General features: G+C 46.5%; 1 protein-coding gene across 1 annotated transcript; it reads right to left on the bottom strand.

The window, feature by feature from the left end:
• Positions 1 to 740: 740 nt before the first annotated feature.
• LOC143637883 (uncharacterized) lies at positions 741 to 6,645 on the bottom strand. The gene is given in 5 exon segments (XM_077105204.1): positions 741 to 1,817; positions 1,820 to 4,811; positions 4,814 to 4,864; positions 4,867 to 5,893; positions 5,981 to 6,645. Coding segments are annotated over 5 exon segments (5,133 nt in total). The 5' UTR covers positions 6,409 to 6,645; the 3' UTR covers positions 741 to 1,182.
• Between the last annotated feature and the right edge of the window lie 5,338 nt (positions 6,646 to 11,983).

Below are 11,983 nucleotides of genomic sequence, written 5' to 3'. Positions count from 1 at the left end.
CAATAATTTACTGAGCTGTCAAACACCTGGACTGAAATGCAAGGAGTTAATCCTGAGTCACATGCCCACCAGGTTCCTTTCTCAGGGACTAGAAAGCCCTGCGTGACATTGATTTCTCCTATCTGGGTGCATATGTGCTGTTTACTTTTGGGTGGGGACCCTAGACATAAACCTGTCCTGGTTACTTCTGGGAGAGTTAACTTTGGATTTTTGCCCCAACTACAGGTGGAACTCTGCGTCTTCACAGCATAAGTCCCATTAACTGCTATTCCTTCATAATAAGGGGGCGCGGCAGAGAGGCATAGCCGGCAGGATTGGGTGAGGTCTGGCTGTGTGGAATTCAGTACCGTGAAGGTTCCTTTAATTAATTCCCAGGGGGAGGGGTCAGCTATACTCCGGACTGGGGAAGTAGACAAAGACGGAAACCTGGAGGATTGAGATAGAAGAGGGGTTCTGGTAGTTCTAAGCAAAGGGGGTTTGGGATGCTTAATTCCTGGCTTGAGGGGATTGGGCCCTATTGTGGGATTTTCTTCCTGCTTAAGTCTGTTGAACCAGAGACCAAAGTCATAAGTGGGGCCATAAACATAGAACCGCATTCCCCAGTTATTTCCTGTAAGCCATGTTGTCCTGAGGTAGCCCCTTGCTTTGGAGATGAAAGTTATATTGAGGGGGTTACATAGAATATTTTTTTTTTCACAGCGAGTGTTTGACACTCGGCTAGTTAAACAGTTCCTAGGGTGTATCCAGGTGTCATTTCGCCCTACCTGAATCATGCTGTCTGGGGAGTTTGGTTTAAACCATGCAGCTCCCATTTGTTCACAACCCCAAGATTTGCAATTGAAGTCATTGGGCCCTCCACAGATTCGGACCTGTTTGCGGCTTCGGAAATCAGCTGGGCACACATAATAATCAAGACTGGCTAGTCTACACCTATGATAGGGGCAATGACATCCATGATACATATGGTGTGGGGAATGTTGCCCTGGCTTGGGGTCAAACGGGATCTGTGTGGGGTCCTCTATGTCAGGGAGGTCCCAGTCAGAGAGGCCTGTGGCCAGTTGACAAATGTCCGGATGGAGAGATAGCCACCAAGTCCATAGGGGGCCTATATGTGAAATAGACCATACTACTTGTCCAGTGGGATTTATAATCTGCCAGTGTTGTTGAACAGGCTGATGGGGATTAGGGCTGCAGGTGGTCAGGGGAAGAATCCATAGCCCTACCCACACGACGGACACACAACTTGAGAGGGTTACCAGTCTGTTCCAGTTTCCAGCCGGAGTCTGGACAGGGCACAGGCTTGAGATGGAAGGCATGGATCCAGGGAGTGATCCCATCTACTTTTACCGCTGTAGGCGTTATAAGCAGCACCTGGTATGGTCCTTTCCAGCGGGGTTCCAGGGATGACACCTGATGTCGTCTCACGAAGACGAAGTCTCCCACTTGATATCGGTGTGGGGTTCCCTTGTCTCCGGGCTGATAAGCAGTGGCCAACTGTTTCCACAGGTATCGCTGGGTGTGTTCAAGGGCTTTAAGTCTGTTAAGCAAGGGGGTGTGAAAGGAATCGTTAAGTCTCAGGGTTGGGGTCAAGTCCCTGATTGGAGGAGGGGCACCATAGAGAATTTCATAGCGGGTAAGGTTACACAAAGAGATGGAGGGGGTATTTCTTGCACGAAACAGTGCATAAGGTAGGAGCATAGTCCAATCTTTTATGCCGGTCTCCAAGCTTAATTTCGTTAAGGTCTCTTTGATGGTTCTATTCATCCTTTCTACCTGTCCTGAGCTCTGGGGTCTATAGGCACAATGTAACTTCCAATTATCCCCAGGGTCCTGGCCAATCCCTGACTTACCTGGGCCACAAATGCCGGTCTGTTATTGGAGCCCATTACCTTAGGCAGTCCAAATCTTGGAAAGATGTCTTCCAGAATCTTTTTGACCACCATCTGAGCAGTTTCTTTCTTCATGGGGAAGGCTTCGACCCATCCTGAAAAAGTATCTACAAAGACTAGGAGATACTTAAGTCCATACCTTGCTGGCTTGATTTCAGTAAAGTCCACTTCCCAGAACTGTCCGGGTCTGGTCCCTCATAAGCGCTTTCCTACAGGAAGCTTGGATGAGTATGCATTAACTAATTGGCAGACTTAACAAGCTCTGGTCACCTGCTCAGCTATTTCTTTTCTTTGTGAGCCAGTCAACAATAAGTCCTTTCTTTTGTCCTTCAAGAGTGCCTGTAACTTCTTTGAGCCTAAATGGGTGAGCTGGTGAACATCTTTGATGTAAAGTTGGGCTTTTTGGACTTGTGAACTTGGCTCTGTAGGATCCCGGAGTTCGGTGTCCATGTCCCCAGGCCATAAGTTGCCTGAATGTTCCTGCGCAGCCAAGTTTCCTGGTTGTTGTTCCCCCGGCGTGGAAACAGTTAACAGGGTCATTCCGTTTAGGGCTGTCAGCTTAGCTTCCAACTGCCACGGGGTCATTCCCCTTCTGGTGCCCCGACAGTGCACTATAGCTAGTTCTTTAGGGCCTTTTACTGCCGAGAGAAGGTGGAGGATCTCATCTTTGTTCTTTATTTCCTTCCCAGGGGAGGTTAATAGCCCCCTTTGCTGGTAAGTAGCCCCATGCACATGAGCAGTGGCGAATGCATAGTGGCTATCAGTGTATATGGTGGCTCTTTTGCCTGATGCTAGCTCCAATGCTTTTGTAAGGGCAATTAGCTCTGCTTTTTGAGCTGATGTTCCTTCTGGAAGACCAGAAGACCAGATAACATTAATTTTGCTAACTACTGCTGCTCCAGCCTGCCGCTTACCGTCTTGAAGGAAGCTGCTCCCATCCATAAACCATACGACCTCAGGGCGGGGCAGTGGCTGATCCTTTAAGTCTCGTCGTACATTGGTCTCCTCTGCCAGTATGTGTTGACAATCATGAGCGACGGGTCCTGATGATTCTTCTGGCAGCAGTGTAGCCGGGTTGAGTGGAGCAGGGGGTCCCAGCGTTATTCTGTCCTTGTCAAGCAAGAGGCTCTGGTAATGGGTTATTCTGGAGTTTGATAGCCACCTGTCTGGAGGCTGATGGATGATGCTCTCCAGGGCATGGGGGGCTATGATGGTTAGCTTCTGCCCCAGTGTTAACTTATCAGCATCCTTTATTAGAAGGGCTGCTGCTGCTATAGCCCTTAGGCAATGGGGCCACCCGCTAGCCACTGGGTCCAATTTTTTTGATAAGTATGCTACCAGCCTTTTCCAAGGTCCCAAAGTCTGAGTGAGCACTCCCCGTGCTATTCCTTTCTTTTTCTCGATGTAGAGAGTGAAGGGTTTTTCTACATCTGGGAGAGCTAAGGCTGGGGCGGATAGCAGCACCTTTTTGATATTATCAAAAGCCTGTTGGTGTTCAGGGGTCCATTGGAATTGGGCATCCCCCTTTATCAGCGGGTATAAAGGGGCAGCCAAAGACACAAACCCAGGAATCCATAACCTACAAAAGCCGGCAGTCCCAAGAAACTCTCTGAGCTGTCTCTTATCAGATGAGGGCGGTATCTGCACAACAGTTCATTTTCTGGGCTCAGTAAGCCATCGTTTGCCACCCCTAAGTGAATAACCCAGGAAGATTACTTCTTGTTGACAAACTTGGGCCTTTTTGGCAGAAGCCCTGTATCCGAGCTGAGCAAGCTCGGATAATAGTGCTTGGGTCCCAGACTCACAGTTCTCCTTGGTATTGGCTGCCAGCAGCAGATCATCCACATATTGGAGTAGGGTGACTTCGGGGTGTGCAGTTCTGAAGTCGTTGAGGTCCCTGTGGAGAGCTTCATCAAAGAGAGTGGGGGAGTTTTTGAACCCCTGTGGGAGTCTAGTCCAGGATAGTTGGCCAGATGTTCCTATTTCTGGGTCTATCCATTCGAAAGCAAACAACAACTGACTGTCCTTATGCAGGGGCAAGCAGAAGAAAGCATCTTTTAAATCCAGCACAGTGTGCCATTTCTGCTCCGGATTCAGAGTGCTAAGCAAATTATATGGATTAGGCACCGTGGGGTGGATGTCCTGCACTCTGTTGTTGATCTCTCTTAAGTCTTGAACAGGACGGTAGTCCCCAATTCCTGGCTTTCTTACTGGTAACAGGGGGGTATTCCAGGCCGATTGACAGGGCCTTAGGACCCCAAGAGCCAGGTATTTCTGAATATGGGGTCTTATCCCATCCCTAGCTTCTTTGCTTAGAGGGTATTGTTTAACACTGATTGGAGAGGCAGAGGCTTTTAATTCTACTACTGCTGGAGGTTGTTTTATGGCTAGACCTAACCCAGAAGTTTCTGCCCAGGCATTAGGATAATCTTTTATCCATCTCTGGGGTAGTCTACCTGTTCGATCGGTCCCAGGGGCCGTGAAGAGTTGATGTTCATCTTCTACTGACATAGTCAGAGCCGTGACTATGGGGGTCTTTACTGAAGGGTTTAGAAACTCCACTTGGGGACCATCGGGGTTAAAGGTTATTTTAGCCCTGAGCTTGGTGAGTAGGTCCCTGCCCATTAATGGGGCTGGGCATTTTGGGATTACTAGGAAAGAGTGGTGAACTTTTCCCCTTCCTAGGTCCATAGTCCTCTTTGTTGTCCAAGCCCGATATTTACTGCCATTAGCCCCTTGAACTAAGGATCTTTTATTAGATAGAGGGCCCAGTGGGGCCTTGAGGGCTGAATATACGGCTCCTGTATCTACTTCAAAGTTCACTGGGGTCCCCTCCACCTCAAAAGTTACCCTGAGCTTGGGGAGGAGATCCGAGCCCTGACTTTCCTAATCATCTTCTAGAGTCAGCATGGCGGGCTGACGTGATTGCCTCTTTTTGGGCCCTCTGTGGCCCAGTGTCCTTTTTTTTTTTTTTTTTACAGTAGGCACATTGATCTGAGGCCAGGGACAGCCTTTGGCGTGGGCCCAGGTATCCCTTCCTGTCTCCCTGCTTTCTAACTTCTGGCCTGTCTGCGGCTGTGACCAGGACCTTAGCCAATGTTTTAGTCTGCCTTATGTTTCTCTCATCTTCCTTGCGTTCCCTTTCCTTCTCCCTCCTCTGTTCCTTCTCTTCCTCAGTTTCTCTCTTATAATATATTTTCTCAGCCTCTCTGACTAAATCTCTTAAGGTCATATCTTGTAGTCCATCTAAACATTGTAACTTTTTCTTAATATCTAGGGCAGCCTGCCCAATAAAAGCCATTGCAACAGATGCCTTTTGGTCCTCTGCCTGAGGATTAAAGGGAGTGTATCTCCTATATGCTTCCATAATTCTCTCCAGAAACATGGAGGGAGATTCATTGGGTCCCTGAATTATCTCTCTTACCTTGGCCAAATTAGTTGGCCGCCTAGCGGCCGCTCAAAAACACACTACAAGAGCCCGGCGATAAGTGGACAGATGCTCCCTACCTTCAAAGGTGTTAGGGTCCCAGTTGGGTCGGTTTAAGGGGAAGCCAGCTTCTATGATGTTAGGGAGTTGAGTTGGTCTCCCATCTGGTCCAAGAATATTCTTTCGGGCTTCCAAGAGGATTCTCTCCCATTCCTCTGTTGTGAAGAGAGTCCCCAGAAGCTGTTGGCAGTCATCCCAAGTGGGCTGGTGTGAGAACATCAGCGACTCGACTAAACCTGTAAGTCGGCTGGGGTCCTCAGAAAAAGGGGGATTGTTATTTTTCCAGTTGTACAGATCTGAGGAGGAGAAAGGCCAGTATTGGTAAGCCTGCATTTCTCCCCCGCGCCCATCATCTATCGTGGGCCCATAGGGACGAAGAGGAAGCATCACCAGGGCTTCCGAGTTCTCCATTATCCGCCGCCTGCAGGTTCCTTTAGCTGGTTCAGGTTCCTCCGGTGGGGGAGGGGCTGCTGCCGCTGCTGCCAATGCCGCTGCCACGGGGAAATCCCTGGGAGGGCTTGGGTCTGACCCAATTACCTCTAGCGGCGGGGTAACCGAGTCAGCGGCGGGAGGGTCATCTAGGATGGGTTGGGGGTTTGGGAGCATGGGTAGAGGATAAGGAGGGGGAGAAGAGTCCTGTGACTCAGGGAGTATGAAGGGACCACGGGGAGGAGCGGAAGGTTTGAGTGATTGGATCATGGGGGAGGGGGTTGGAATGGGAGCTGGGACAAGAAAAGGCTTCACCCGCGTGGGAGGAAATTCACAGAGGTCCTGCAAGGTTAAAATATATGGCTGTTGATCTGGATGGCCACGCGGCCCCGGCTGAAAGACAATATCCCTGACTTTGCAGATTAGAGGGAGGTAGAAGGACCCTCCTGGGGGCCATTTAACTCCGAGGGTGGGCCATTCTGAAGTGCAGAGTGTCTGCCAGGTCTGGTGTTTCACTGAAAAAGAAAGATTCTGGGCCCTTGAATGGACGTCAGTCCAATGTTCAAGAGTCAGGGACAGAGGCGTGGTATGGTTTTGTCCCATACTGGATGTTGCTCAAACAGAGACAATACAAACGTGACACAGACACACAGTAAACATTTAACACAAGTTCAGAAGCAAAAATTAAAGACAGACAGTCAACTTAACCTGAAAAAAAAAAGAATAGCCGGCAAAGCCAGACGGGTTGGCAGCAGAACACCTGACGAGGGCTCCTCCGTCCCTCTAAGGGCACTTCCGTCCCTTTACCAGATGAGGGCTCTTCCGTCCCTCCCCGAGTCCTCCAAGGCGTCCCTTGGAGAACGTGGCCTGTGGCTTCAGGACACGTCTGTCCACCACCGCCAGGGAGAACTTACGCTCTCCGCTGGCAGCCACCCTGCCAACCCAAACCGAAAAACCAGAAAAGCTCTGAGAGCTCACGCACTCCACTGAGCCAAAAACCAAGCCCTGAGCGATCGCAAAGAAAAAACAAGAAAGAGAAGAAGGAGAAGAAGAAGAGGAGGAAGAAGAAGAAAAAGAGGCGCCTTACTTATTTACCCCCTAAAAGGAGTCCGTTGGGGTCTCCCTGTCCGGCGATGCGCAGTTCCCGGCCAACGCACCAAATGTAAGGGTCTGGCGAAACGTCGGAGGAAGAGACCACCAAGAGACTGACTCATGCAATTGCAGAAGGGGGTTTATTGGGGATCCATTCCAACGCGCTGGGGCTCCCGGCCCACTCAAGAAGGGTGAGCAGCCAAGAGCCCCAAGCAGGGGTTGAGCAGAGCTTAAGTACACTTCTTGGGGAGGGCGGGGGCTTTGCATACATCAGAACAAATCAGCATGAGGCACGGGAAAATTGAACAACAAATCTGAGACATGATTAGTACATTCATTAGCGGGAACAGATTGGGCAGGGGTGATTGGTTATTCCTAAGCAGGTACACATTCAAACTGATTGGTTCGGGCCCTGTATGCTCTAGGCTATGAATCAGCAAAATAGCCTAGTAGGGCATTGTCTTAACTGCCTCAGGGTGTAGCAGAGGAATTTAACAATACCTGGTCCTTCACTTTTTAACTTCAATTTCTTTTACTCTTACAGGCTTAATTATCACCTTTTGGGATGGGCTATCTCCAAGTCTGTTGGGGCTGTTTCCTGGGCTCCATTAACATTTCTTTGAGGTGGACTTTGGCCTAGGGCCTTTTCAGGACTTCATTAACATTCCAAGAGTTGTCCTGCGTTTTCCCTGAGTCATTCCCAGCATGGCCTCCATTTTAGATTTCACTCGATATTAGACCCGATTTACCTAACTACACTGACTACGTAACTTTAAATCTGGCTTCATTAGGATCTTTAGTTCTAAATATTTTAAGTATTTCCTAAGACCAGGGACATTCCTTTGTATAACCACAATATGGTTACCAAGTTCAGGAATGTAATGTGGACACCATGATATTATCTAACATACAATCTATAGTCAAAGTCTTTTGGTTGCCCCAATGAAGTCATTTTTAATAATTTTTTTTTCTGATGCACAACCAATTTGAAATCAGATTACACATATTTTTTTATTTAACCTGGAATAGTTCCTCAGTCTTTCTTAATCCTTAGGACATTGATAACAGCCTGTTTTTAACAAAGAGAAAGCAAGCTTCAGGTTTGGAGTTTTGAGCTCATCACAGTATCCAGCTAGTGAAGCCAGATTTAAAGTTAGGTAGTCAGTGTAGTTAGGTAAATTGGGTCTAATATCGAGTGAAATCTAAAATGGAGGCCATGCTGGGAATGACTCAGGAAAAACGCAGGACAACTCATGGAATGTTAATGAAGTCCTGAAAAGGCCCTAGGCCAAAGTCCACCTCAAAGAAATGTTAATGGAGCCCGGGAAAACAGCCCCAACAGACTTGGAGATAGCCCATCCCAAAAGGTGATAATTAAGCCCACCTGTAGGCCTCCAACCTACATTCCATCACTGAAAGCCCTTCCACGGATTCCACCTCTTGGGTCCCCTTCTTCCTCCGGGAGAAGTTTTTTCTGCTGTCCTTTAATAAATTTCTAATTTCTACTCTGACCTTGCCTCGGCGTGTGCTTTCTGGTGTTATTCTTCAACATTGGGGAAGAAAGAACTTGTCACCGGTCAACAGTGGTTTCACTAGAATTCCATAGATTTTAGTTATCTGAGTATGTATCTTCCAATTATCATCTATTTATATAAAGTGACATGAGTTTTTACTTTGGGGGGGTAATTTATGGTGTCTTTTAAAATTCTACTTTAAAAGTAAAATATTTAAAGGAAAATACTAGCGAAATAAAAAAAAAAAAAACAGGCATGTAAATCAGCCACATTTTCTCAGCCTCAGCACTATTAGCACTTGAGGCCACAAAATTCTGTGTCATGGAGTGTCCTTCACATTGTAGAATGTTCTTCAGTGTCCCTGGCCAATACCTACTAGAGGCCAGTAGCATTCCCCCACTCTCTCTCTAGTTATGACAGACAAATATGCATGCAGATATTACCAAATATCACCTTGGAGGCAAACTTACCCAGCTGAGAGCCATTGACCTAGTCAAAAGATGTGAGTGGAGGGTGAGTTGATGCAGGAGCTCACAGATCTTGGAGAAAAGTACTCACTTCTGTCCAGTTCAGTTCAAGCCATGTTGATCAATCACTGGCCAAATGTCTGGCCCTGTGCAAAGCCCTGGAGGGACAGATGGGCAGGAAATAATCCAGTTCTTCAGGAGCTGCCCTGAATTAAGCAGCAGGCAGGGGGTGTGTAAGAGGAATAAAAAAATTAACCAAGAGGAAGGAGCTGTGAAAAACTACAACATAACCTGGAATTAGATCTTCTTATTAAGCCTCCTCACTCTCAAAAGAGCTCTTCTGCCCAAGTAATTCTTTTTAAAACATGAATCAGATCATGCCAGTCCTCTGATGAAAAGCTTTCACCTTCCCACTACACTTAGAACCAAATAACTTTCAACTTCTTGTGGGACCTGCATCATCTAGCTCCTTTCCCCTTTTGGCCTTAATTTTGTTTGCTCTCTTTTTGTCTTGAGCTGCAACTACCCTGGGCCTCTGTCTCCTGAGATCTCCCCATGATCATTTCCAAACAAAGATCTTTGCATTGTGATGTTCTCTATGTGGAAAAGTGTCCCAAGTATTTTCAGGGATGGCTCCTGGTCACAGAGGTTCAAATGTCACTTTCCCTGACTACCTTTTGCACTGAATCCCTTTAACCAATTACCCCATGTAAATTTCTTTCATGGTACTTTCTGTATCAGGCACTGTTGGTAGTGGACATGACTTCCAATGTAACTGCTCTTCTTTTTTGTGGCCAGCTGGGCAGAGGTGGCCCATGAGAGATTCAGAAATCTGCTTGCCCTACCTGATACAGACACTTTCTCCACCTCTTTACCTCATGCTGAAGTACAGGAATGAGGACAGGATGGGAGGTGTTTGAACACTGCAGGACCCCAGGGAAAATGCAAATGTCATAGCCACATATCCAGTACCAGCATCTTCCTATCTTCTGCTCCAGGGAGAAAATCAAAGGCCTAGGGTGTGAGCCATGATAATCAGGTTATCTCCTACTTGCCTCCAAAGGCATGCCTAACTAAAATACTATTTGAAATTACTGTGAATTTGGTTGCTTGCTTTAATAAGTGTGTATGCATTTAATAAATATGTGTATATGAATTTTAATTGGCACATATTTGTCCACGTTTATTGGGTCTAGTGTGACATTATGAAACATGTATACAATGCATGGTGATCAGGTCAGGGCAATTGGCATAGCCATCACCTCAAACATTTATTATTTCTTTCTACTGGGAGCATTACAAGTCCTCTCTAGTGGCTATTTTGAAACATGCAATTGAATGTGGTCAAGTATAGTTACCCCACCATGTCCTAAAATATTAGATGTGACTGTTGCTGTCCTGCAAGCCTGTACTCATTAACCATCCTCTCCCATTTCTTGCCCCCAGTTGCTTGGCTTTTGTGCATATCCCACCCCTAGGCAGGATGAGGAAGACCTGTCTTACTTATTCACTGCTACATCTTTGGACCCTGGGCACAGAGTTAACTCAGGATAAAGTTCCACAGCTACTGACCTAGATGTTCTCTAATTCATCTCATGTATAAAATAAGAATCATCACAGCACCTTGAAATATTGTGAGGACTGAATGAGTAAATCTGCATATAGCACTTAGTGCAGCACATGGCACCCTATCATTGCTCAAAGAATTGCTAGTATTTGTTGACTTAATGAATTAATTAATATATGGAGAAAGGGTTCTTTCTCTGCTTGCTTTTTCAGATATGTCCTTTGGCTCCCTCTTTCTCTTCAAATCAAAGTTGTTTTACTTGGTGCTGACAAGTCAAGCTATTGATTAAAAAACATGACCACACAGTGAGAAGAAATTTACACCTCTTACTTTGAGCTGCTGGATTAGCACTTGCTGGAGTTGGAGAAGGGACAAGCATTGCACATAGAAGGACAGGGTCCATAAAGCCCAGGCCACGAAGTGCTGGAAATGAAATTTAATATGCTGTTTTGCTTTTGCACACCATGGGATGGGTAGAACCCAGCCAATAAGTGCCTGACAAAAATCACTTGGAAGTCAAGTGAAGGTTATAGGGACAGAGATTCAAAAATGTAGTGGGGGAGGCTGAAACCCATCTGAACCTAAGAGATATATTTATTCATTAACTCAACAGAATATTAAGCACCTACTCTGTGTGATGTAGACAGGGATCTGGCAGAGAAACAATAAGTGGATTCCCACAGGGATTCCGACGGACTCCACTGATTTTCTTTCATAATAGCCTTGCCACCAAGTAGACACTAATTCAAAATTTTAGATCCCATGTGGCTTAGTTCATGATCAGTATTACTTCCACTAGCTAATAGTTCCAGTAATTACTCTGTACTAGGCACTATGCTGAGACCACTTTACCAACTGTGGTCAGGGACACTTGCTAGGAACCTAACCTGCATCTATTTCCTTCTTCCTTACTAGAACTAAAACTCGCTTTTATTCGAGGTGGCACCAAAGAACACATATCCCTCCAAAACTGGCACTCAAACTTTGTCACTAGCATCCAAACACATGTGTGAGTGGGACTCAGACATGTTATTTCACCCCAGGAGTCAGTGAGGTGAGGGTTAATGTTATTCTTATTTTACAGCCAAGCATACTGAGGTTTAGAGTTTAAATGAAATGCCAAATATCATACAGCTTCCTGCTGGTGAAGGTTGGATGTGAATCCAAGCCATCTCTTCTTCTGGTATATTCTTATTTGAACAGATAGCATATATATGCACAATGCCATTTAGTCCTCTCAAGAACTTCGATGGGCAGGGTAACTGGTAAAATTTTCTGATACCTGCCACCATATGTTCTCTGATCATCTGGCAACTTCCCTTGGGTAACCTCTCTGGCAGCTTCAAAAGCTAGCCCCTGTCCAGCCCAGTGGAGCCTGGAATATGGAAGAAGAAGGAGAGACAGGTGGGGAAGTGGTCAGATTTTAGATGTCCATCTAGGCAGAACTCCTAGCAAAAGATTGCAGATAGAGGGCATGGAAAAGTCAGAAGCAGAGAAGATTTGGCATTATTTCCTATGTGAAATTCTGAGTAGGGACA

This window comes from Callospermophilus lateralis, chromosome 14 (genome assembly GCF_048772815.1).
Source record: "Callospermophilus lateralis isolate mCalLat2 chromosome 14, mCalLat2.hap1, whole genome shotgun sequence".
NCBI lineage: Eukaryota > Metazoa > Chordata > Mammalia > Rodentia > Sciuridae > Callospermophilus > Callospermophilus lateralis.
Note: the sequence above shows the minus strand (reverse complement) of the source record. Positions and strands in the feature narration are given on the sequence as shown.